Genomic DNA, 27429 nt, shown 5'->3' on the forward strand with positions numbered 1-27429 from the left:
GTGCAAGGTGATGTTTCAAATATGCAACGCACGCACGCACACACACACACACACACACACACACACAAACACACACGCCATGTGCTCTTTTCTTAACTAATAAAAAATAAATAAATAAATAAATGAGAGGGTAAAAATTATTACTAAGTGAATGTTTAACTAAATATTTTCTTGTATGTAACTTTTTTTTAAAAGATTAAATAATTCAATGAGTATCTGTGGGGAAACATTTTTAAACCTACAATGAAACTTGTTTTCTAATCACAATTCAAAAACATGAAATATGTGCTGGTTGTTAATAATTAAGTCATTTTGATTGTAGAGTGAAATGTTAATTACTGTTTACATGTATTTGTTATGGGAAATATGTACATTCAACTTTTTTATTTTATTAATGGCAAATTACAACTTCCAATAAATAATGTGGTCTAAAATAATATCATTAAAAAATAAATAAATGAAAGAAAATACTGTATTGAAAAGATACGATTAAATGAAAGCTGTTTCTTGATGTGTGTATTCGTTCCTTGTATCAGAATTTGAATTTATGCAAATAATTGGGTGAGAGAACAAGCAGATGTAATGCAGAAACCATTCAGACATGCTGATTTTTTTTTTCTCTTTTATTTCCTTTTATTTAAGAAGGTTTTGATTGAGTGGTGGGATTGCACTCTGACGAGTTGCACGGATGCAGAAAATAGCAGAGAACTGCCTCTGCCAATTGTAGGAGTGGTATGCTGAAAACAATGAAAACAGCACGTGATAGATAGCTCAGTCAAAAGGTTAACGGTAACTCACAGACAAAACGTCTTGTTTAAAAAGTGCATTCACAAACATGACAAATACTCTCAACTCATGATGTCTATTTTTATGTGATACAAAATATGCATACCTGTTTTAGATTTGTCTGTATTTCTATACATAGATATTTCTTCAAAAGGATCACTTCTTTTCTATTTGTTTTTGTTTTTTTTTCTTTTTCTCTTTTTACAAAGGTTAAAAGCAGGGTCGTGGTCATAGCAGCTTCGGATATCTCTAGCCTCTTTACCATGTAACGAGATACACATAGTCTCAACAGATATCCAAATAAAACCTACCGTTTTTCTCCTGTTGTTCAACTCAAATGACATGTTGATTTTATTGAAAGAGATATTCATCAGTGAAGCCTGCAGTTTAGAAAAAAATGGATCAATAAAATGCTTGGGCCATTAAATATATTTTTGTATACCCGCTTTTTTTGTCAATATCATAAATACTAAAGACACAGGACAATATTATAAGACAATGCTGGGAGACTAAATGTAAAGATTAAAATAGTTCAAACATTTTTTTCAAGTTTTCTAGTTCATGAGAAAAAAAAAAAAAAAAAATCAGGCGAGCACAGAAACACTATACTTCAGTCTTTTCTTCAGTCTATCCACGGCCCTTTTGTACTTAAAAGAGCAACCAGAAACAAGATTGCAGAGCAAAAAGTCCAACTGTCTTTGATCACAACTGTCCTTTTTTTTTTTGTTTGTTTGTTTTAGTCTTTTCCAGATAAGATGTTTGCCCACTGTAACCGAGGCGGGACCGTGGCTTTCAAAAAAACTGGCAAAAAGCAGTCAAACATACTGATAAAAACCAATAAGTACCATGCAAATCTTGCAAGACGACATATTCTCAAACAAGAGACAAAGTATCTTCGTATAAGCGAAATATCAAGTGAGGAGGGAATGGGTGAAAGGCAAAGACTTCTAATCAATACTAAATACCATATTTCCAAAACCAAACAAAAAAATATTCAATCTGTACATAATATAGTACGCATGAGTTCAGACTGGATCAGCAGTTTCTTCCTCACTGTCAAGACTCTTAAGTCTTTGCCGAATGCCTACCTTGGAATAACACGGAAAAGTCTCTTTAATTGATCCCGATTTCTTTGTTCTCCTCCATAAATCTAGAGAAGGGACGGCTTCCCGTGACCTCCAGACCCGCCTTCTCCATGCCCGTCATGGGAGGGCTGCCGCCGGTGTGAACACGGTCCATTCCTCCGGGCATGGCTCCCAGCGAAGTGATTCCCGCCCCGCCCAGGCTGACGGGCAGCTGGGTGATGCCTCCGTTCTGGATGACGGAGATCTCGTTGTTCTTCATGGCCAGGCCATTGGTGATGGCGGCCGCGTACTGGTTCCAGAAGCCCGGGTCAACGTTCATGGCCCGAGCGGCCAGATCCTTTTGGAACATCTCGCTGAACTTCATGGCGTCCCCGCCCAGCAGGGCCATGGGATTCTCCACCGACAGCCGTCGACCTCGTCGGGCCGGAGCATTGTTCCACATGTGGGTTCCCATGTGGACCTAAAATTAGCAACAAAAAAGAGACGGAGATTTTAAACATTGTGAGCTTGTTGTCGTAAGTCAAAAATACTACCAAACTTTTAAAGGGGTTAGGACAGAAGGGTAAAGGCCAAAACTGAATGTGAAACGCAAACAGCAGGCCTGTTTAGGAATTAGTTTGCGGCACACAGTAGATAAAAAATGGCTCATATCTCCAAACTAAAATGCGTATCTCTTTTAGTATTTTTTTACCAAAACAAGCGCTTTAAATGCGCAGTGATATATCCTCTGATATCAGACAGGTTTTTATTGGGATCGATCTTGAAATACATGTCGGCCATGAGTGTGACCACCATCTGTGTAAAACTCAAACTGTCATCATCTGGCTCGTACCTTCAGGTTGCCCTTCGTGGTGAAAGCCCTTCCACAAATCGAGCAGGCGAACGGTTTTTCCCCGGTGTGCGTGCGCTCGTGGATTTGCAGAGCACTGGCCGAAGAAAAATTCTTCCCACACGAGTGGCAGTTGTGCTGCTTGGGAGTGCGTCGCGGAGGTGGTGGAGCCAACATGGGGTTGATGCTGGGGCTCATGGTGGTCGGGGGCGCCGCCGCTGGAACCTGGATGCCCACTGGCAGGTGAGAGTTGTCGCTCAGAGACATCGACTTGCCGTGGCCGTTCATCTCCATTTTGATCATGTTTGAAGCAGTGCTGGCCAAATTAGGAGTGTTCAGCCCTGGAAAAGAACACACACGTAATCACTATTAGAATGGTAATTAGATTAAAATTGCAGCACTTTTGCAACATGTTGTTAATAGGTTTTTTTCAACAATGTAATCTAAAAATTTTAACATTTTATATACACAGATTACCCCTAAAATCACATCGTGTTTATATTTTGATTGTTTGATACTTTTCATTTTTTTATTGTTTTTTTTTTATTTATTCATCAGCATAAATTGTCACAGTGCATTGCAATAATTAAGTAATTTTATACGAGTGCAATACACATTATTGAAACGTGTGAATTCACAATGTGCAACAGGTTAAAGTTTGACCTGCTTTATAATACACACCTCGTTCTCTGCTAAGAAACAGCATGTTGAAGTGGCTTTCCTCCTTGATAAAGTGTCTGCCAGGTTGAGTGGCAGTCAGGTCAAGGGCCCCGGTGCCTTCATTCGCAGGAAGCGGAGATGGGGTGTCTGATTTTTCCGACTTCACCGTTGCCAAGCCAGCAATATTGTTCTCCTGGCCCTCTTCTGCTGTCATGGCATTGCCGCTGTTATTATGGGTGAGCGTAGCTGGGGACTTGGACCGCTGGCTTTCAGAATGGCTGTGAGCTGGGGACAAATGCTGCATGGAGCCGGAGGACTCGGACAAAGCGGGGCTCCCCAAGCTCTGACCTTCAGCATCTCCCACCACAGATAGGGAATCGGTGGCAAAGCAATCGGTCTCCCCTCCGAAGCTGCTGCCATTCAGAGTGGGCTTCTGACCAAACGAGCGAGTCATGTTGGCAGTAGCGTCAATCATCTTCATCTGGTTCTCCATTGCAGCGATACTGGACATGATGGAATTTGGTGGGGAACTTCCAGGCGAATAAGGCTTACATGGGTCCAATTCACCGTCTTTTATGTCAACTTCATCATCCATGGCCTGCTCCATTTCATCCAGGAGGTCATCGTCGTAATTACTCATCGCATCTAAGCTCTTCTCATCAAAGGAGAGGTCTGTTTCCATCTCTTGCAGGGTTTCGGGGACCGGTGTATTCGGGATCTGGCCGCCCATGTGCATGCGGATGTGCTGCTGCAGCACGACAGCATTAGTGAATTTCTTCTGACAAATGGGACAGGAATGCTGGACTCGAAGTGGAGGTTTAGACCTATGGACACCAAAGTGTGTCTTCAGATTTCCCTTTGTGGTGAACGCTCGCCCACATATCTTGCATTTGAAAGGTCTCTCACCAGTGTGGATACGGTAGTGCATCTTTAGAGCACTCTGGCAGCTCAGAACGCGGTGGCAAATGACACACTGGTTGGGATCGGTCATCTTCTTGTCAATATTCTCAACAAGCTGCTGCAGTTTTGATGTTTCTGAGGTTTGCATAGAGTCTAGGAGGCCTCCAAAGGGAAACTTGGCCTTAAACTGGTCTGAAAGCATGGGAAGAACAGGATGAGAGACGGGGTTAGAAGCTGAATTGGGGCTGCCAATAGGCTCAGTGGCCTGGCCACTGCTGGACGATATTGTGGAGGGGACTGTAGTAGAAAGAAGCACTTGAGTTACTGTGGACGTGGTGGTTGTGTTATCTCCCGGCCTAGTAGAGCAGCTCGGTGGCAACAGAATGCCTTCGGGTTTCAATAGAGGAGGTGCATCACTCCCTAGGCTGGGTTTTGGGGATGGTGAAGTAGTGGTCATGCCCGAGTCAGTGACAATATTTGGGGACAAAGACGCACACTCGCTTGAAGGCGGGGACGGCCTCTGCGGAGACCTGTTGAGCGGCGTGAGACTTGGAGACTCACCAAAACCTCCCATCATACTGGGGAGTGTGGGAGGCAGCTGGAGCCCGACAGAGGTGGGGACGGTGGAAAGGACTGGTTTGCTGTCCAACCACGTGGTTACAGGTTTTTCCGGTGGCAATGACATGCCATAAGGGATGCCTGAGCTAGTGGGCACATTGTCCAGGTACTCTGGCACCGGGTAAGGGTTCATCTGAATGTGTGGATATTTCTCTTTGTGTCTCTGGAAGTGAACTTTCAGATTTCCCTTGGTGGAGAATCGATTGCCACATATGTTACATTTGTAGGGCCTTTCTCCAGTGTGGGAACGCAGGTGGATCTGCAGGGCGCTGTCGCTGCCAAACACCTTGGCACAGAACCGACACTTATGCTTGAAGAAGGGGTCCTCCGAGCTGGGCTTGGTGTCGAACACAGACACATTCGGGGGCTTCCCCTTGCGGTGCTTCATGAGAGCAGACAGGGGGTCGAGCGCATTGGCTGTGGCTGCTATGCTAGCCAGCGGATTAGGGAAGATAACGCTGCTCGAAGAACTGTGAGGTATCAGCGGTAGACTTGAGGCGGAGCTCAGGAGGCTGCTGTGATTGAGTGAGGACGGAGAGGTGGAATTCCTTGGAAGAGCTGAGCTACTGCTAATGCCACCACCTCCTGTTACACTACTGCTAGTGCTGATGTTGTTGTTTGTGACCGAGGGCGAACAGGAGGGGAGCAGGGACGACATGCCCGTTGCATTCGGCGGTGGAAACGCTGGATTGTTGGACGGTGTGTTTGGAATCGAGGTGCTGGACTGCTGACTGCCACTCTGCTGTGTTTGAGTCAGAGGGCCTTCTATTGCTGAGGTCAGAGGTGAGGGGCCTTGACCGTTGAGAGTGGCCGGCAACCTAATGGGCAGCTGATGGACAGGAGGAGTGATGAAGTTGTGTAGCTGAAGCTGACTTGCCACAGGGGGGACACAGGAGGATACGGGGCCCTGGCTTCCAGCAGCGTTACTGTGATGGTGGTTGAGCGCAGGCTGTGGGGCAGACTGTCTGTTCATGAGAGCTACTTGACTGCGTATTTGTTCTATTAGCTGCAGCTGATGAATCTGCTGCTGCTGGAGCGCCATCAGCTGGTCCAGGATCATGGGGATAGCCATGGTGGAAACCCCACTGCCCGCCGCCGCCGCCGCCCTGACACTCTGTGAAAACTGGGCGACGGCAACCCGGGTGCCATGCAGGGTCTCCAAGGTAACATTGGTACTTGGCATGGCATAGCTTGTAACAGCAGAAGGTAAGACATCGTTGAGCTGAGGTAGGGAGCCATCTGGCTCAGGGGATGTCACATCTATCTCTTCAGGATCCATAATTTTTTCCGGAGAGAGCTCCAGCTCCATCTGCTCGTCCTCCTTTTCCAGGACACTGACCCCATTTAAGGCTGCCATCTCTGAGATGTCATCCCCCTCTCCAGCAGGACTGTGGCCGCCCTCCCGGGGGTCCTCGCTGTCAGCCTGGTCACTAGCGCAGCTGGGCACAGGGGAGGGCTCGGAGGTGTACTCCTGGGGAGGGTGGGGTGTGTCCTCATTGTCATTCACTATGAGCACCAGGGGGTTCTTGGTGCAGCTTTTTAAATGTTCACAGAAGTCGGACCACTTGAAGAACTCGGCGCAACACTTCTCACAGATGTGGGTCTCCTCGCTGCCGCTGCGGCTCTCGTTTCCACTGTCTGCATCTTCCAGCACATCACCTCGAGCTGAGGGGAGGAGAGGGGGGTCAGGGGTGTGGAGGAGAAGGGAGGGGGGAGAGAGAGAGAGAGAGAGAGAGAAGAATTAATGAATAAATAATCAATAAAGAATCCACACATATTTTGCGGTGCACTGCTGCAAAGATTTAACCTTTGATTTTTTTCCCTCTCTTTTAACATAACCAGAATCAATATTCTTTTTTTTTTTTCACTGAACAAATTGCCCTAGTTCACCAAGTCTCAAGACCCAGATTTGTGCATTCACACCCTCTCCATAGAGCCAGCTAATAATTTTCTTTGTGCAATCCATCAAATTATGAGGGCCTATCAATTGTGGATACTGCCGCTTAATGAAATTCCATAGAGCCTATTGATTTCCAATATTTCATACAATTCACAGCTGCCTCATCTGTTGGGTACAAATCAGGACTTTGATGGCCCCATTAGGATTCCCCTCTGCTATCAAGCCCAGTCATTTCCACCTGAATTCTAAATGCTCAGGCCCCTTTCATTTAGCATTGCAAAGGTAATATTCTGTCCCTGAATCAACACATGGACCCCATAGGGAACCTTTATGACCCAACATGTATCGTCTGAGGTGGGAGCAAAGCTTTGATGAATTTGGAACTAATAAACTCCCAAGTCAATCCAATATTCATAGCTTGATAAGTTCAGCAAAGGCAAAAATTATTCTTTTTTTTAACTCACAATGAAAAACACTCAGGACAGAAACTCTCTCTCTCCCTCTCTCTCTCTCTCTCTCTCTCTCGCCATGCTCTCTGACATAAGACTCAACAAATTACATGCTAGTGCCATGGCAGCAAAGTCTCTGATTAGTTACACATGTTTAATCACAGTTGTAGGGAGCCACTTCCTCTTCCACATGCAGCCATCAGGAGTCAAACAAACGGGGCGCGAGCTCCGAGCACGGAGGTAGTTCACACCTGATCAAAATCATGTAAGAACGGCCTCCCTTGTGTGTTTATTTTTCTCTTTTAAGTGTGTGTGCGTGTGTGTGTGTGTGTGTGTGTGTGTGTGTGTGTGTGTGTGTGTGTGTGTGTGTGTGTGTGTGTGTGTGTGTGTGTGTGTGTGTTTCATTACAAGTAGGAAAACATACTCAATCACCGCCAAGGCAACCAGAATGTACTTTATGACACATTCTCCCTTTCAGGTTTTTTCTCAAGGACCGAGAACATATCTGATAACGCTGGTTTTTAACAGCAAATTTACAATTTATAAATTTAATGGGCAACAAGCTGAAGTATTTTATGTCCTGAAATGATGGTAATTTTAAAAGGCCACCTTAAAACAATGTTGATGTTGTTGAAAAATGTATAAATATTGCTTAATAGCTAATAAACAAGTTGCGTTTTTGTTCATCTCGGAAATTGAAGGAACATACACACAAAAACCTATCTGAATGTAGCAATACTGCTTATTTGTACATATTGGCAATTGAAACAATAATAGTTCTACCTCACCCGACGCAGGACACGAATTAAACCAATTGAACAAAATACAAATACTGATAACAAGACCGCTCATCACATTCCGCACGTGTTTGCTCAACATTAAAACGACTCCCCTGTAAGTGAGTGATCGAGGGATTCATACGGTGCTGCAGCGGTGATTTTCAAAGGTTAAAGTAGTGTGAGGCATGGCGGAGCAGACATGAAGCATTTGTGCCAATTACAGTGACTCATTAGCAAAGAAATTCATCACTCCTATAATTTGTGGCCAAAAGGGGGAAAGGGAAGAAGAGGGGTGGCTTGCACTATTAAGGTCTGGTGTCTGTGACTTAATTAAATCTCTATAGAACGGATTTCGACAAGCAGCATCGTATTCTTGTTTTAAATTTACTTAAAAAAAAAAAAAATGGGACACATTTTTATTCTTTTTTTTATGTCTCATGAGAAATCATGAGCCAGTTATGTTTCGAGATAGCTACTTATAATATAATCTGTGGGAAAACTGAGAAAAAAAAACAATATTTGCAAAATAATAAGCCCTTTAAGCTGCACTACAATGGGAGGGGGGAAAAAGTGAGTGACTGTGAGCGTCAGGGACACATGACAGCGGGTTAAAAAGCTCCTTAGGCCGGCAGCGGACAGCACAACTCATTTCCATAATTGAGGGTTGAAAGGTCAACACAAATGAGCCGGCATTGTGTTGAGCTGATTAGTTATTAGAATGGTATTACTGTCAATCTCTTTTATTCATTCATACAATTACAAGTGGGGGCCTTTGTATGCCTCTGACCTCACACATGCACACACACTCACACACACACACGCATGCACATATTTAAGCATTTTCTCAAATAGACAAAGAACATTCACATAGTGTGTGCATGTGTGAAATGAAACACTTAAAAAAGTACACAAACAAAAACAAGCTTTTTTCTGTTGCTGTGTGTGTGTGCGTGTGTGTGTGTGTGTGTGTGTGTGTGTGTGTGTGTGTGTGTGTGTGTGTGTGTGTGTGTGTCTGCATGTGTGGACAGATGTGCCTCGTGAAAATCACCCTACATTTCCCCAAATAACTGTTTTGAATACCAACTTTTACATTTTCAATTTCTTTTGTGCATTTATAAAAAAAAAGCGTAATTACATATTTGAAAAGATATTTCCAAATGTACACAAGTAATTCAGTAATGGCCCAATAAAAACTAAATGTATTGAAGAAAACTAGCATCGTGGAGAATTAGTTGTCGTTTCTGTGAGTTTGTGGGTGGCTCTATGGAAGCAATAATAGGGAAAACTCCACAATGTTAAAAACGCTGCTCACACTCGTGATTTTTTAACACGAGTGTGTTTGCATTGAGCTGCACAGTGTGATCCTGCTGTGTTATGCAACTGTCAAGGTGACATGTGATTGTTCCATGTTTGCAAGCCTGTTAAAAAGTGTGTGTGTGTGTGTGTGTGTGTGTGTGTGTGTGTGTGTGTGTGTGTGTGTGTGTGTGTGTGTGTGTGTGTGTGTGTGTGTGTGTGTGTGTGTGTGTGTGTGTGTGTGTGTGTGTGTGTGTGTGTGTGTGTGTGTGTGTGTGTAGGGTTGTTATTGATTCTTCTATAGCATCGGAAAGGATGGAGGGAGAAAAAAAAAAGGAAAATCCAATCCTTTTTTCATTCCTTTAAGAGTCTTCATTTACTCAGATGCAAATATGAAGCCGGGCTGAGTCAATGGGGGGATTGTGGACGTGGAAATCTGTGTGTGTCCGCTATCTCGTCCAGCAATCTTTGGCATGCTAACTGAAACCGCTAATCTGACATATTATATCAGACGAGGGTATTCATGCTTTTCCACCGATTCTGTGAAAAGCCACAGAGCCGGGCAAATGACAAATTCTCCCATTCTTAACAATTTCCAGATTCACGTCATGAACACACACAGACAATGACACCAGCAGAGACAATGATTACATTAAGGTATTGGTATTTTTTTTTAAGGGGGTAATATAATCTTGTGGCTTGTTGAAAACCTTTCGTTCATGAAAAGTTACATGTGACATGAGACTATACAGGGAGCTTGATGATCAGTTTCAGCATTCCTACAGAAAACTCTTTAAAATGCAATTTTCTAAAGAACTGAAGCACAACTTCGACACTTGAAAGAAGGATATATCACTTTCAATACAACAAAGTACAAAAAAGGAGGCCTCCAGTGTTAAAGGAGACATTAGTTTTCTTTTCAATTGCACATATACAACTTGAAAATTCTGCACAAATGTAATTATTGACAGTATTTTCTTTGGTTTAAACACTATTTTATCCTTAAACGTTTGTAATTTGTATTGACGAAAACTGGGTATTAAAAAAAATTAACTGTACACATTTTTAAAGTGTACATTTCCTTTTGATTCATTTATTTAGGTTTAAAAAAAAAAATTATATATATATATATTTCAATTCTGCATTCATTTTATGCGATTACAATTTGCATGTTTTTAAAACCGGATAGTAACATCTCTGAGGATCTCCTGGAATGATCCTCTGTGTGTGTGTGTGTGTGTGTGTGTGTGTGTGTGTGTGTGTGTGTGTGTGTGTGTGTGTGTGTGTGTGTGTGTGTGTGTGTGTGTGTGTGTGTGTGTGTGTGTGTGTGTGTGTGCGTGTGCGTGTCATCGGCCTGGTCAGCGCCTGGCTGCAGAGTGGTACAGTCATATCTGCCTTTAACAGCGAGGCCTTTGTCACCGCCTGCAGATGCGGAGCAGCCAAAACATTAACGATTTGTTTGTGCGAGCATTATGCCGTACAGTATTCGGTGACGGCTCCGGGTCCAGATGAGCGTGTCACGCGTTCAGGACGAGGTCGGGATCGGTGAGCGGGAGCAGGCGTCGGGCTCTGGTAGAAGTTCCGCTTTATCTTTGCCGCTGCTACATTTATAATCCTACTTTTGCCACTGCGATCGTCATAATCCTATCCACGACTGGACTTTTTGTGGAAAAGTGTGCTAAAATCCAAACTGCGAAGCTGAAAACGTCCCCAATATTTGACGTTCACCAGTCCCCTCCACTCTCTCTCTCTCTCTCTCTCTCTCTGTCTCTGTCTACAGTCCTTCCTCACTTTCTCTATCTCACTGGTTCCTGTGTGTGTTTTCAGTGCTGAGTGGTAATTAAGACACGGCCATATTTGAGTGCCTTCGCCCAACACGTCCTGGGCACAGCTATGTGGGTGGTCCACCGGGCCTGCACCCAGTGGTGAGAGGGGATTAAAACAAAAGGCAAACAAAGCCCCCTGCTGCAGGGGGGGAAGTGGGCAACAAATGTTGTCATTGTCAGCACTGACTTGTCTTTTTCCACTGTATTATGGATTGTTTGCAACTCATAACTGTGTGTGTGTCCACACCTTGGATGTTAGGAGGGGAAATGGTGTCTGGAGGAGATTTCTTTTCTTTTTTCTTTTTAAGATGTGTTGCCATTTTTTGGGATTCAGAATCAAGAGAGTGACAATCTGGAGGGGGGAGGGGGACAAACAAGTTGTGCATCTCTCCCGAACCCCAACGTGAGCACACCCAATGGCACCCTGCGTGCAGAGGCGGTGACGATGCTGTGTGAAAGCCTGCCGCCACTCGCACTTCCTCGGACACGAGTGAGCTGCGCCACCAAGGTCAACGGCACACATGTTCTCATTGTACAAGGAGGTCGACATCTAACGGCGGGATCTGGCTGGCCGGGGGCGTAGACAAAGGTTAAGTCAGCTAGCTTTATGAAAGCACTGTGAAGCAGACGCCCCCCCCCCCCCCCCCCCACTTCTGCACTCCTCCCTCCTTCTGTACACCTTCACCTCCTCCTCCTCCTCTCCCCGTCCAAACACACACACCCGCCAATGCCCTCAGGGGGGTAAGTGTCCGGTAGGCCTGAAGAGGAGATGATATGCCAGACAGGCTTGTTGGCACTTGATTTTTCGTGTTTGTTTGTGTGTGTGTGTGTGTGTGTGTGTCTGTGTGTGTGTGTGGGGGGGTTGCAACAATATGAAGCAACACAGAAAAAAAAAAACAAATTGAAAAAAGAAAGGCCTGAACAAATTGGCCATGTGGAGAAAAAACAAAAACACTCAAGGTGAACCGCCGTTGGCGGCTTTCATGACATCCAGCTTGAATGCTGAATCTGTGTCCTTGATCACACCCCCCCCCCCCCCCCTTAAAAAACAGCCCCCCCCCCCACCCCAAAAAGCTTTCTCCTCACATATGGATTTTCAGTCGAAATCGAGCAGCGGCCGCAGACTGGAACTTCTGAATTCCTTGGACGTTATACATGCAATGATTTGCCAGGGCCGGCGATCAATAAGGCGTTCGTCACGAGCTGCACCGCAGCAGCGGCCAACGGAGAATCTGATCAGGCTGCAGTGATACACTGGCAGTCTGACGTTCGGGGCTTGCCGTCGCGAGGTAGCCTCGGATGAGACGCCGCGTTGTCGCGTCTGTTTACGTGTGTATGGGCTCGCTTGTGCTCGGGCCGGAGGCTTCGGATTGTTTCGCTGCCGAAAACAAGCGAGCCAGTATGGCGATCCCAGCAAGTCCAACATTCCACCGTCCAGCCTTAAAGCACAGTGACAATATATACAGTATGTCACTCGTCTGTGGGCTCATTTTCTGCCTTTAAAGCAAAACAGCCTCACAAGGAGGAGTGTGTGTGTCTTATACAGATTTTTAAAAATGTATCTTCAAATGATTCTGATCGAAAACAAAGTCCACGCTCCAAGCAAATCACCCAAATGTGAGATTTTCAGAGAGGAAAAGCAGCTTCGCTCGTCATTCCACAATCCCACAGGACAGACACCTGATGGATCCTTCCAACCAAAATCTGGCCAATCAACGCCCAAAACAATGCCAGTGTCTTGAATTTGTGAACTCTCCTCCATGGATGACTCAAAAAAAAAATTCCAATGATCAAATTGCACAAATGGAAAGAAGTCATCCCAGCCTTCCTCCTCCTCCTCCTCCTCCTCTTCCTCACCACCTCAAACCAACATTTCCCCATGCAAAGAGAGCTGCTCCCCTGAGATTACATCAGGCACTTCTATTCTCAAGAAACCCTGGAAAGTGTGTGTGTGTGTGTGTGTGTGTGTGTGTGTGTGTGTGTGTGTGTGTGTGTGTGTGTGTGTGTGTGTGTGTGTGTGTGTGTGTGTGTGTGTGTGTGTGTGTGTGTGTGTGTGTGTGTGTGTGTGTGTGTGTGTGTTTGCCAACATTGGCTACGACAGAAAGGTATAAGTAAAAGTAATAGCAGTGATTTATTGAGCTTGATGGGAACATAAAAACACCGAATGTGCAAAAAAAAAGAGAAAACGACATAAAAACTTATTTTAAAAGTTATATTTAAAATTTAAGATATTAATCAGTCTTTTCTGCTCATTTTATATATATATATATTTTTTTTTTTTTTTACAATAGATCATTTAACCATTTCGCAATTTGATCTGTAAGCACTAAGCTTATAAGATATAAGTGAATACAATATCTTTATTCACTTATATCCACACACCCTTTTTCTATAATTCGTCCTGCAATTCAAGTGTAATTTTAGTCCCGAAATTACGTTTTTAGTGCGTAAATTTCCGAATCCAGGCTGAAGTGAAAATGATCCTTTTTTTTATTCCACGTGGCCGGACGCACTGTCAGCCGGTCCTGTCGGCATTGTGAGCAAAAAGGGAACAAATCAAGTGTGCTAAATTTATGTGAGGGGGGGGGTAAACAAAAAACATTTCCATAACAAAACAAGCCTTCGACCTACAACCGATTCCGCATTTTCTCTCCCCTCTGTGTCACACTGGCTCTGAGCCACAAAGCATGTAAAAACAAAATGACAATTAAAATAAATTATTTCCATTTTTTTGTATTTAAAAATAGCACCTCGGCGCACTTTACTCGATTCGGCATTAATTCAGTTTTGCGTAAAACAACAACAAAAAAACGTTAACGACATCCCAATTTACCAATTTGCGCGTGTCACGTATTTTGGTGCGCGCGCATGGACACAAACTTAACAAAAATCGGTGTATAGAAACACATTTTTATCTTATTTGAAGAAAACGTATCAAAGGGGTTTTGCTTCCAAAGAGGCCTTTATTATTATTATTTTTTTAAAGGCCTCCAGCTTCTGGTACAAATGCAACAAGAGTAAAGTGTTGGAGGCTTTAATCTGCATTTGTTACATTAATCCTAAAAGTCATCTGTCAGCCAACAGCCGGTCATATGATGCAGGTTAAACACACTTTTGGGAATAAAACCGACATAGTTCCTTAAGAAGTGACTTGATTAAAAATGATAAATGTATTATTGTATTTTGGGATTATTCTATCAATAATAAATCTGCAAGCGACACTTGAATTTGACACTTTTTTTTTTAAACTCTTTTGATTTTAACTCAACGCCGGAAGACAGGGTGAAAGGCGCAAACCGTGCGCACCGCTGCGAGGTGGGAACTTTAGTTAATAAAAAAAAAGAGAGAGAGAGAGAGACGTTGGATGAGGCTCGACGGCCGGTCGGATCCACTCACCGTGCTCGGAGATCACCCCGGTCAACGCGGGATCCTCGTCCGACTTCAGGTGCTGCGGCTTGGCTTGCTTGCGTCGGGACATGCTGCTGGCGTCAGTGCGGGCGATGCTGCTGCTGCTGCGGCTGCTGCGTTTGCGCTCCGAGATGTCTCCGCGTTGTGCGGATACATCAGCGGACGGCGACCGGCTCGACGCGCAAAAAGTTCGCAAACAGTCTGGTGGCGGCGAGACGGCAGGGGGTGAAATGTGAAATTAGCCAGTGTTGCCGATGCTGTTGCCGTGCGTCGGATTGCGCATGTCGGTATAATAATTATGATAGTGAATAATGCCCCGCGATTAATGGCACCGTGTGAAGGTGGGGAGGATTGGCTGGAGTCCAGCGGACGAGCATTGGATATGGTAATGAGGGACGGACTAAGCAATTAGCCGCTTCACTCTCAGACTTTATCCGTCTCTTTTTCTCTTTGCCATCCAGCCTCTCTTTCCCCCCCAACAACACAACACAACACGCCAAATCTCTTGTTATGGCCGGTTCACAGGGGGGGTCTCCAGCGGAGAACGCCAGGCTCCTGTCCCCCTCTTCTTCCTCCTCCTCCTCCTCCTCCTCCTCCTTTCTCTAAGCGCACTGACTCGCAAGTGCGAAGCTTCACCGGCGCGCTTTCTTCACCAAATGTCTCTCATCTTCATCATCTTGACCTTTTTACGTTCCCACCTCTGCTTCTGGGCTTCGGAGAGCGTCCTCTCACCAGAGTCTTGTTCCAGGTCTGGGCTCAGTTCTCTCTCTCTCTCTCCCTCTCTCTCTATTTCTCTCCCTCTCTCTCTCTCTCTCTCTTGGTAACTTCTTTCTTACGAAGCTGAACACGTACCTCCTCTTGTGAAGTGGACTGAAAAAAAGAAGCGACGCTTTACAGTCTCTGGGATGTTTCAGGCGCTTTAAAGTTTTCAATTGATGGACATCTTCCCGGGTAAAAAGTAGGTGTTGTTTGATTTGATACGCGGCAGCAGGGAAGCAGGCAGGACGAGTTAAGTTACTGACAATGGCAATAAATGGTTACCGGGTTTTTTTTTTTTTTTTTTTAGTTTCTAATGGCGCAGCTGCGCTCTCCAAACTTTGACGCGCGTCGTCTGGGTGAGCGGCGCTGCGTTTAAGCAGCAAGTCCTCCTCTTGGTACGATTGCCAGTAAGTGTGATGAGGGACGAGACGAAAAAAAAAAAAAAAGTCCGGCACGGAGAAGTCGCCTCGGTGTTTGTGATCGCAGTGAAGTTCCTCTCATACTCCTCCCTCCTCCTCCTCCTCTCGCCGTGTTTTAGCTCCCGGTTGCGCTCTCGCTTCAGTGCGCTCTCAAAAAAAAAAGAAAGAAAAAGAAAAAAGAAAAGAAAAAAAGTGGCTTCTTTACTGATATACGGTGACCAAACACAACACAGTTTGTTTCCGCGAATCAAAGCTTCTCCCTGTGTTTTCTCCTCCGCGCTCAAGCTCGCGGGATCGTATCGACGAACCAACTTTGAAGTTATCTTCTGGCAGCCCCGCCAGGCAGTGTCGGTGTTTCGCGGTTGGGCATGGCTCTGTGTGTGTGGGGAGAAACTGCGCTGCGTGTGTGAGAGAGTCAACCCCCAAGCAGGGGGTTCAGCCCATTGCTTTCAGCCACCACTAGGATGTACCACCACGTTACTGTTCAGTGGATCGTCCTCACACACTCCAGTGTCGACTGCCAGATTTTTGACCTCCCATCATAGAATATCTCACCTGTAAACAGATAGGCTGCCATATTCATCTCGTTGGGGTTTTTTTTTTATTTTAAAGAGAAAACAATACGTTGTTCGTGCTTCTTCAATAGGGCCTCAGTCACACACAAAAAAAACACCTTTCTTCAACTTCATTTCAAGTTTAGGGTGTTTTTTGTTGTTGTTGTTTTTTACGCACGGATGCAATGCTTTCGTGATTGAATATCACAATACTTAGGAATATAAAAACAAGGATATCCTATTTAAACACAATAGTAACAAATGATATTCAAATAGTTATCTCAACCTTCTCATGCGTTCAGACTAGAGGTGAAAGAACACCTTGTGCGCATTGGTAGGCGCACACTGTGCCACTGAATAAACACATTAACCCTTTGCTAATTGTTATTTGCATTCAAATGTGCGGCCGCATGGTATGGTGGGTAAAGGATTCAGAGGATTAGGCTGTGCGACAAAGAGGAGAGTGGCATGTAAATAGAGGGAAGACATACATTTCACTCACGGCCTTGGATTACAAAGCGAATGTCGGTGTAAAGGACATTAATATTAATTACTGATATAATTAATATATTTTCATATTTGATGATTTATTCAGATCCGTTTTAAAATATAAAAAAAAAATCACTCTGTTTTGTTTTTTAATGTGAACCTTCCAGTGTTTGCGGATTTGTTAGACTAAATGTCTTTTCACTTGGATGAGGGATTCTCTGCTTCTCCAGTGAAGGGTGGGGGTGGGTGTGTGTGTGTGTGTGTGTGTGTATGTGTGTGTGTGTGTGTGTGGGGGGGGGGGGTTCAGTTGCAGCTTCCCCCTCCTTCCTTCCCTCCCGTCTGTTTGACTTGTCTATTCCCCTGTGTCCACCTCATATGAGAGACAAATCTGTTGACAACAAGGTCGTCCTGTGCGCAAACTTTTCCTTTTTTTCCCCCCCCTCCTTCCTTCTCTTTCCATCATCCCCTCTTTGAAGTTATGTCCAAAAGGCCTGTTATTATCTGGTATTAATAGATGCAGCCCCAGGAAGACAAAATCAGCTATTGATAATTGCAAGGAGTATACGGCAGCTACTGTATCGATCGGCGTGTCCTCCACTCCCCTGGTACCGAGAGATAAGGAGACACACTCTTTAGAGCAATATAATTTCTTTTGACCTATCTGCTTGGTACAGACTTATGATGAATAGCCAGAGTGGCTGAAGTCCTTTATCACCAAAGTTACCCCCTTGATATAATATTGATTCTTTATAACTAGCTCGCCACACAAAAATCAAACTGTCCACTTGGCCATCATCATCATCAATATCATCACAAAGGCAGAGGAATGAAGATCCCCGCGCCTCTGAAGGCGAGCCTTTACAATCTCCTCTGTAGGCCTAATCTTTATTTTGCTGATGATGAAAGGAGAGGGGAAACCAGGCAAGGTGCCATTTAAGACGAGGTGCCATTTAATCCGGTATACACTACACACGCGCGCGCGCGCGCGCACACACACAAACACTTACACGTGCTCAGAGGGAAAGAGGGGAGGGGGATTCACACAGGGGTGGCCAAACAGCTTGGACTTCTGGGGAAGTGATTCATTTGATTTGATTTTTTTTTATTTTATTTTTTAAAGGCGATTTCTGTAACATTCCTGGATAAATTGTGCATGAATACTGATCTTTGAATTTTGTACATCTCCACCGGACAGTGGATGGAAGAAGAAAAAAAAAAGGGTGGGGGGGGGGGTGTATTCTGCCCCTAAAGGAGCTATTAAAGGGCTATGAATTTGGAAGCGCTAAATGCCATATAACGCCAAATAAATCGCACTTTAATTGACTGCAGTGGAAAAAAGTAAGGGAAAAAAGAGAGAGGAAGAGGGGAGGAAAAAAAAAGGAGCGTTTGTTTTACGATCCTGCGGATGCCGGATGCGCCTCAGAGGTATCCTTTAACCTTATAGCACGGGCTGTTTTTGCTGCATAGCTGGAGCCCCATAGAGGCTATTACAACGGGGCCACTCTCTCCATTCACCGAGCGAAGGGGAGCGCTGCTGCTGCTGCTGTTAGAGAGAGGAGGAGGAGGAGGGAGGAGGAAGAGGAGGAGGAGGGGAGGGAGGGAGTGAGTAACGTGTAATCACCCAAACAACGCTTTTTTTTTTTTTTTTTACCCATTTCACCCCCTCTGGATCTGTGTCGCAAGGTAAGGGGAGAAAAAAAAAAGGGCTACTCGGCTTCTCGAGCCTACCGGCCCTCTTCTGCATCATAAAGTGCATCGGAAGACTTCTGTAACAACTCCTCTCTTCCTCTCTTCCTCTCTGCTCTCCACAGCCTGCAGGCTGCCGCCCGGCTATCTGTCTCTCACTGCGGATACCGTGACGGGAGGCCCGCACCGACTTGGAAGACACCGAGAGGTAAATAAATGACGGCCGGAGTTTAGATTTCTCACTTGTTTTTTTTTTGTTTTTTTTAACCCACTCTTGTCGCCGTGCGTCATTGCGCAATAAGAAGACGCGCAAACCTCTCCGTTTTGACACATTTAATGTGGCTTGGATCAGAAAACGTGCCGAAGTGGCGCAGACTGAATAGGGGGGGGGGAGGAAAAAAAAAAAAATGCCGGCGTAACTCGTGTCAGCGTCCAATCAGACGACTTTGCGCCGCCGCAACTGGTGCCAAGACGAGTCTACACACACAGACACACACACACACACACACACACACACACACACACACACACACACCGCAGACTACGGCAACCTATGGCACACACCCGAGGCTTCATTCTACACCAATCACAGGCCAAGTGCAACTTTTCCTCCCTGCCACTGAACGATGCGCATGTCAGAGTGTGTCGATAACGCTGATCACAACAACACGTCTGCTAACAATTATGTTTTTTTTAATATGCACATTTGTATTAATCCATGCGGACTGTCGTGATGTAATATACTTTTTTAACAGTCTGATCCGTTCATTTGAAACATTTGCTGCAATATTGTGACTGTTACTGAATAAATGCCACATTTTTTCACAGAATTAATAACTAAAGATAAATTATAATAAATTAATATTTCATTCAGAGTTGCCACAATTCGTAGTGAATATCACTGCTTAGGATTTGTGTTAGATTCAAGTATAAACATATTTACAAGTAATTTGAAAGTTTGAAGGGCTTGTGATATTATTACCACGTCTACCTGTCTTCAGTGGTATTCATTCAATTGTTTACCCCAATAAAATATGAAAACAGGATGTTTTTGAAGTAAGGTTGTGACACAGACAGTTTCCTGAAGCGCTGGATTGTTTTTATTTTGTAAAAGCTGGTAAAAGAGGATCGTATAAAGCCTCCTTTAAGTGTTTGCAGGCTTATTTGACACTACATGCATCAGCAGTGCAGATTTATTAATGCTTTTTAAAATTTTGTAAACATTGTTCTTTTGCTTCCCTATCACACATACATTAGTTAAACTGTTACAACACACACACACACACACACACACACACACACACACACACACACACACAAACACAATTTGATACATAATTGTGGACATCATGCATAAGTAATGACCATTGTAGCTGGGACTCTACTAAGTGGTAACTGGCTGTGATCCTGCGCTGAAAGGGGGAAAAAAAAAATGTTTTTCCCACACATTGCTCACAGACTCTGAGATTAGGAGGCATTTGAATCCATCTTGAGTGGAAGCCAGCCTCAAACCTGCCGCCATCATATCGGGACCTGCTCATCTCGCCTCAGTGGAGGCGAGCGCCAGATAAAATGTGACACACAGCTCGTACCTGAGATGAGTAAAATTTGATCTGACTGCTCCAATCGGGGGGCCCTAATTGAAATGAATTGAATTAAGCCATTTCTTCTGCTACTGTAATTAAATTAGTAGCCGCGGCGTAATTGGACATCGAGTTGGCACTTGAGAGGAGATGACAAAATGCTCATTGCTGCCACCAAAGGACCACGTGTCAAATTCAGTGTGAAAGGCAGCGCACCAAACGCTGTCTGACACACTGACAAGGGCTGCCGCTTCACTGCGAGTGTCCACAAACAAAACCCTCTCAGATTATCTGGCAGGCGGAGACACGCTGCCCGATGCCAAGGGAAAATATGAGATTTGCAAAGCATGTAAATGAAGTGTGAAAATAAGCATATTTGCTGAATGGAGATGTCAAAATTGAGACTTTTATAGCCCGGAATTGAAATTCTTAAATTAACAGACATTATGCTATAGCTTTGACATTTCTTATATGGTTTGAAACAAACCATGAGCCCCTCCCTTATTGACTAAGAAACCCCAGATATGACAGTTTTGAAGTGAGTCGAGTTGCATTCTCAGCAATGACGACAAGAATGCTGTTTCTAATATAAGTCTATGTAAAGATTACAGTGAACACATCATCGTTACGCTTTAAGGTCTGAATTGCAGAGCTCGTTATTAATTATCGGTGGTATCAATTCGGAAGTTGAGGGGCAGAGCTTTTACTGCTCCGAGGCCTTGGTCATCTGTGGCTCTAATGCCATTTCCAAGAACAATGAGCAGAAAAGGGCTAAAGCCTCGCTGATGACACTTAATCTCATTGGAATTCCTTGTCAGGTTTGACCTTGGAAAGATATTAGCCACCCGACAAGTGACTCTGTGTGTGTGTGTGTGTGTGTGTGTGCGTGTGTGTGTGTGCGCGTGCGTGTGTGAGGGGAGAGGTGTCTTTTAGTGCTTGTAAGTTGCTGTTTTGTGTGTTATATGTCTTAGCGATTAAAAGAGCTGTAGATACATTTCAGGACCACGACTGTTGCTCTGGATATATTGGGCACGGAGGCGTAGCAGCCCTGATGTTCCTCGTAGGAAGGGTCTGCAGATGGAGAGAGCCAGAGAAAGAGAGATAGAGAGAGAGGAATGGACGTGCACGAGAGCAGCCACACCAGTGGGCTGCATGGCTCTGCGGCCCAGCGATATGTGTGCCACCGTGTCTGTTCAATAGAGGCCTTTGAATTTTTAAACAGCATCAGTTACTTCACACTGTCATTGTTTTGGCACCATTTGCCTTGCTTAATCCTGCTAAGTGCAGATCTACACTGTCGTACAGTGTGGAGGTGTGTGCATGATGGTGCGCGTGCAAAAACCCATTGAGAGAGAGAGGGAGGGAGAGAGAGAGAGAGGGGATTCGTCATCACAGTTCAAACCTGGGAGAAATTAGCGGCACAGAGCTGCGACCACTGCGCAGCGATTAGCTCGCCATTAGCAGTGCGAGCGTGTGTGTGCGCAGGCGTTTGTAAAAAGAAAAAAAAAAAAGAGGCGTAAAGTGAGAAAACAAAGGCGAAAGATACTAACATTCGGTATTCATGCGAGGCGCCTGATCTTTTTTTTTTTTGTTGTTGTTGTTTTTTTTTAACAAATGCAAACATCTCGCTAAGTTCAGGAGCCGAGTGTGTTTCTGCATTTGGCCTCCATTCACCCGGCACTATCTGCTTTGGCATCGGTTTGATGGAGCCGTTCCCAACACAAGGATGCATACAATACCAACAAGGTGAGGTCGATTGCAAAAGGCCTGTGAGCTTTAAAAGCGGCAATTAGAGCCAAAGTGGTACCTGCCTCACGGAGCCGGCGTGCAAAGCAGAGGTGGCGTGAAAAACATTGGTAGTGAGTTGACCCAGAATGTGAAGGAACAACCCAGACCGCTTAATTCGCCGACTTATTTGCGGATCTCAATTCAAGCAAAACGAATGTGAAAAGATATTTTACATTGGGTCATTTAAGCAAGAAATTAGCATTTTTATACTTATTTTTTTTTGCAGTTTGTATTGTTGAAACATGTTAAAAAACATATTGTTACCTTTTGTTTTTCTGTAATTAATGTGATATACGTGATTTAAAAAAAAGTGTTATTATACAAAGCCATAATCACCAGATAGCTTAAGTAAAAGCCTTTAATTGGCACGAATGCCATGTATTACCCATGGTTCAGCTTCTGAAAATAATCCATGTTTTTGCCATTGGAAATTAAGATAATTCAGCACAAGCCTTCATATGTCGACCAGATGAAGGCTGCATATCCCACCACACCCCGAGGTGAATGGCATCAATGGGAAGGCCGGTTTTTGGCTTCAAATGTACAATAAATTCCATTTTAGATTAAAATATGAGGATAAAACAGAAACACATGACTCCATTGTTGTGGGACATTTCATGTAAAAATACGTAGCATCAGGGTCACGCTACGAATAGATAAAAATAAAACACACCTCTCTTCTCCAACTTGTAGTGTCTATAACGTTTATAATGTCGCATCATAAATAGAGTGGGAAAAAAAGTATAAAAGTATGAATTTTCTTGGCGACAAATTCATAGGTTCTCTCATTGCGTGTGTGTGAAAAAGAGAAGTTACTCTTCAAACACGGGACACAAAGCTTCTGAGACGGGGGCGGGAAAAAAAAACCTAAACGTCCCTCAATTTACAGTAGTGGATGCGGCGGTATGTCAACAGACCTTCAGCCTTTCTGTCGGCGTCTCCAGGGAGAAATATTTTCACAGGGAACCCTTCCTCTGTGCAGTTCCTATAGTCCTCCGTCTTTGTCCCTGCACTGACTTATTTATGGTAACCCGCTAATGAGCTATACGGTCTTTTGTAGAGGGAGACAGCATGTGTAAACATTTAGATTTTTTTTTTCCCTCTCTCTCTCTCTCTCTCTCTCTCTCCCTCTCCCCCTCTTCCTCCCAAGTACAAGGCGAGATCAGCCAAATTAAAAGGCACCAAGTGAAATGAAATCACGGAGCAACCCAACACCTGATCAAATACAAGGTTACCCATGCAGTGTTTTGTGTTTTGCCGTGTTAATGCCCCGTGTTGCTATCAGTCTGCCGTGTGTTTTGGAGCACCGCCAGCCAAGTGGAGGAAGAGCACCTATTTTGTGGAGAGGTAATTGCTACACAGTAGCCTCTGATTGCCAGGATCTTTCACTGGGAGCGGCCACGGCTCCCCCAACCCCCGCCGCCACCCCCTCTCTTTTATTTATTTATTTCCCCCCCCCCCCCCTTCTTCTTTTTCCCGCTCGCACCGACAGCATGATTACAAATCATCTTATTGATTTGATGAGTGCAAGATGTTTGCTAATAACTGTTCTCATACCATCTGTTAATCTTTGTTGTGATTAAAGAGGTAATCCCAATGCCCCATTATTCCCAATGACAAAAAGGGGGGGGAGGGGGGGGGGGGGTTCGCTCTCTTACACAAGCTTTCGTCCCTCACAGACCAGGAAGGGCTTGGAAGTGAAGAGGAAGGATATCAGTGATCTCCGAATGCAATTGAGAAATCTGCTCCACCTTCCACATAACAAAAAAGAGAGAGAGAGAGAGAATTACACCTTTGCTAAAAATCCATTACCTCGTATAATCACGCAAAATGATTTTTCCTAAATATGATAATAAATCACCGGCTGGATCAATAGCCTGCAGACCAACTGCTGTGCCCTGATAACGTATCAATCAATATTTAGTATTTAGATTTTAATTAATACCTCTGTGAGGCTCGGAGCCCTGTTCACGCTCAGAGAAATATAATCTGTGATAAAACCAATAAAAAATAAATAAAAAAATGGAGCAAAATAAAGAAACTGATAAAAAAAAAAAAAATGCCCTCTTGTTAGCATTCCACAGTTGTTCCTCATATCTGTCATTGATCAGTCAATTGCTTAGTGGTGATTAAGGAGCCTTCAAAATCAAGCTTCTCGTGTGTGTGTGTGTTGCATAGGGGAGGTATGGATGTGTGTTTACATGGCAACATACTCATCGATCATGCTCTGCAGGGCTGAGCTCAGCTTCAGAAGCACCTGCTGCAAACTGTGCATACAGAAGATCACACATCATGTGTTGGATTACAAGTAAGACTGTGTCACACATCACAAAGGAAGCTCGCATTGATCTCAACTTCTACATTTGAAGGAGCTGCTTGTATTGTTTTTTTTTTTTTTTTTTTACTTCGTTTGACTGCGCGCCAGCTCCAAATGTCCTAATTCGTGCGACATAATATACATGTGCATGAGTTCTGAAGGTGATTCAGAATGTATCATCATTTATCATCATTGCAATACCAACATGCAGAATTCAGGTGTCTCAAAAGACTGAGACAGTATGTTTCCAGGCTCTCATGTACATCAACCCTAAACGTGAGACTGACTGAACTGTGCCTCCATGTAATGCAAAACCAAAATGACAGGACGTTGACAAAATAAGAGAAGGAGCATTTGTTTGTGATTAATTCACAGACATTTCATGATTGACTCACAAAAACATTTGAATTGATGGACAACCCTGCTTAAACTGCACCTGGTGGTTAAGTCAGAAGCAGAAAAATCAATGACATTTTTACAAAAAAACAAGAAAGTGACAGTCACAGCTGGTGTAAATCAGGGCCAGGAGAAAGGGGCACAGTTATCAAAATGTAGAGAATAAAATCTCAAAAGCACAGAATAGAATTTAGCATGCAAACAAACAAAGGGTGTCAAAACTGAGCTGAAGAATATATAAATGCATAAACATACACAGAGAATTGACGAAATCTGTACGAATACTTCAAAGGAAAACTGAGACATCACGGTCGTGTACTGCAGGGATGTCAAACATACGGAGGTCGGGACGCCAGAGAGTCTAATCCGGTCAGCAAGAGGAAATTTGCCAGCTGTGATAGAAAGTTAGAAAGAATTATGAACTGCAATGTATTTATTCAACCACCAGGGGTGCACTTTAGTTTGCATTGTGCGGTGAAGCAGGATTATTGGACAGGACATCGCGTACGTTTAAGATAATTCTTGCAAGTTATTGTAGTCATCATATGTTTTTTAGTTCCAGTGACATGTGGCCAAATGTTTTATGCCTTTGAAGATGTAAATAGTGTTGTTAAAAAAAAATCTACTTTGATTTGTAAGGCGTAGAGTACATGGTAAAGTGTTGGATGCTGTTGTTGAAATCACAGCTCTTCTATTCAGAGTAGGTGTCTCGTGTGTCATTAAATGTGAACATCTCAGTGACACTTTGCTGCACTAAAACAAAGACTGACATTTAGATTTCTAATTATGTATAGATTATATTGATATTATTTACTGGTCCGGCTCCTTTGAGGTCAATTTTATTTGTCGGCTTTATTTTGAGATATTTCTTATTCCAAGATTTCCTGTGTTTTACTTGAAACTTTGACTTTGTGGCTGACTTGTCTTCACCAACTTGTCCAATTCCATATTTAATCAGTTTGTTTGAGTCTGCAATTGAACACAGAAGGGATACGATTACCAGCAGATCTGCCTCCTATCAACAGTTTAATCACGGCAAAGCCTAATTTGAGAATACTACTGCGAGTTGTCACTCATTGAATCACCTTCAGAACTCATGCAAAGAGGAAGTGCAGTCTTTTTTTTCATGAGCGTGCAGATTGCCGCGTGCAATGTAGAACCTTAGTAAGTCACTGTTGAGTTTAGATTTGATAGAGAAGTCCCATCAACACAAAAATTATGAAAAATGATCAAAAACAGGAAAGTAAACAAACTCCCCAGTCAAATTAGTGGCAAAAGTGAAAGACGAATCCTAAAGCAGAGACGACAGCTGATCTATATTATCACATATTCGTAACACCTAAATTCGTGCAGCCCAAGCTGTAATCCTAATCTGTGTGCTCACTGCATCAGATTTCCTTCATGCGTCGACTCAAATCACTTGATTAGCCGCTTCCGTGAACCCCTCTGCAGAGTACAGTCCAAGCCCAGCAATTAATTGGCTGTTGTGCGCCTCTTACAGGAACACTTAGGCAAATAGTTTCAGATTGATGCATTCAAGTCACTGCGTCTCGACTGTGCACGCGATGGCCTGCCTGTAATCTCCCCTCCAGGTTGTAAGTGTTAAACACAGGACTGCCAACTGTTTTTTTTTTTTTTTTCAATTGGATTGACTCTTGTGCCATTTCTAATTGGAATGCTTGATCGAGAGATTAAAATCGATAAATACAGCAACAGAAGGGCAGAGACTGACCGTCAGGAGCTGCATGGCTAATACAAGATTAATAAGACACATTGATAAATAGGATTCAGCCTTTAATCCCTCTTTGAACATTTGACTTGTAATCCGTTGACCTGCTTGTTTCTACACTTTCAGATCACAAACGTTACTTCGATTTAGCATTGTCTTGAATCGGCGAGTAATTGTATGACATGAAGTGAAGCTTTACAGTGGGTTTTTTTTGGGGGGGGGGGTGCTGTCAGGAAGTACGGAGCCCGCAGCTTTTCTCATGTGGTTCCTACATTAGTATTATGTTGCACTTGAAGAGCAGACTGAAGGGCTGCGACAGGCTGTTTTGGCTGAAGGCCGCCGTGGGTGCATGGAAAGTGGAGCCCTGGTGTGAACCATCCGGGGGCATGTGCGTGTTGCTCTGGGTTAGGGCTGGATTTAAGTGTCTCAAGGCTGTCTGCTGTCTCACCCGGGTCAACAGGATATCTGGCCGCGGCCAAAGTGACGGACCGGGGAGGCCACTGGTGTTTCTTTTTGAAGCCGATCCCTTTGACGTACAAACGGCTTTGCTGAGCCATATCAGAAACTGAGCCCATCTTCCACTGACACACAGAAATCTGTTCACCAGTTTCCTACACAAATATCAGCTTAGCTCTGTGATAAAGCTCACACACCATGAGACCGGCCTGGATTGGCCAATCCCCTATTAATCCCCGCTTACTAGTTGGGTGGACAAGGTGCCAAAGGGGCCCTGTGTGAGGGCTGGCATGGGGTTGGGTACGCGAGCGCGGTGAGTCAGCTGCTGCCGGAATTACCGTAATTGAATTAGTCCGTGTGGCCGTACACATTTGTGGCAGTGTAGGTGGCGGCGTCCGTCACTCACAATTGGCGTGGTATTATTAAATCCCAGCAAGCATTGTAAACATTCACATGATGATTTTGACAGCTTGTGTACTATGGTGTGTTCACTGTATGCCCGTGGCACACTTGAGAGATGGTGTGCTTCACATGACCAGGCAGTGGCAGCTGCTAAACAAGTGAGATGAGGGTGGAAAGGCAGCAGCAAACTGATTTCCCTGAGAATTTATGGCCTTAATTTTGAGAAACACCAGCATTAGCAATACCTCTGGTTGTAAGAGGCGTGAGGCTACTACTTGTCTTGGCTACCGGGCTGCAATTTACCTTGATTAAATATAG

The 27429-nt window shown here is 44.1% G+C and overlaps 1 protein-coding gene and 1 long non-coding RNA gene across 2 annotated transcripts in view; one reads left to right on the forward strand and one right to left on the reverse strand.

The window, feature by feature from the left end:
* Positions 1-665: 665 nt before the first annotated feature.
* sall3a (spalt-like transcription factor 3a) lies at positions 666-14847 on the reverse strand. Its single transcript, XM_080501130.1, has 4 exons — positions 14522-14847; positions 3382-6543; positions 2704-3041; positions 666-2331 (listed from the first exon to the last, which is right to left on the reverse strand). The coding sequence occupies exons 1-4, from the start codon at positions 14601-14603 to the stop codon at positions 1900-1902; spliced, it is 4014 nt and encodes a 1337-aa protein (XP_080357256.1). The 5' UTR covers positions 14604-14847; the 3' UTR covers positions 666-1899.
* Positions 14848-18555: 3708 nt separating this feature from the next.
* The window catches only part of LOC308132976, a 63703-nt gene continuing 54829 nt past the window's right edge, over positions 18556-27429 (forward strand). The window contains exon 1 of the long non-coding RNA XR_013936712.1: positions 18556-18648. This is a non-coding gene — a long non-coding RNA (uncharacterized lncRNA). The remainder of the gene's footprint in view (positions 18649-27429) is intronic.

This window comes from Blennius ocellaris (assembly GCF_963422515.1).
Source record: "Blennius ocellaris genome assembly, chromosome: 8".
Lineage (NCBI taxonomy): Eukaryota > Metazoa > Chordata > Actinopteri > Blenniiformes > Blenniidae > Blennius > Blennius ocellaris.

Bases quoted from the DNA above. Each gene is read 5' to 3' on its own strand.
- sall3a (XM_080501130.1), bottom strand. From the start codon at position 14,603: ATGTCCCGACGCAAGCAAGCCAAGCCGCAGCACCTGAAGTCGGACGAG. The intron at 6,544-14,521 runs GTGAGTGGATCC...TCCTCCCCTCAG, and splicing joins CGGGGTGATCTCCGAGCACG to CTCGAGGTGATGTGCTGGAA. The intron at 3,042-3,381 runs GTGTGTATTATA...GTTCTTTTCCAG, and splicing joins GTTTCTTAGCAGAGAACGAG to GGCTGAACACTCCTAATTTG.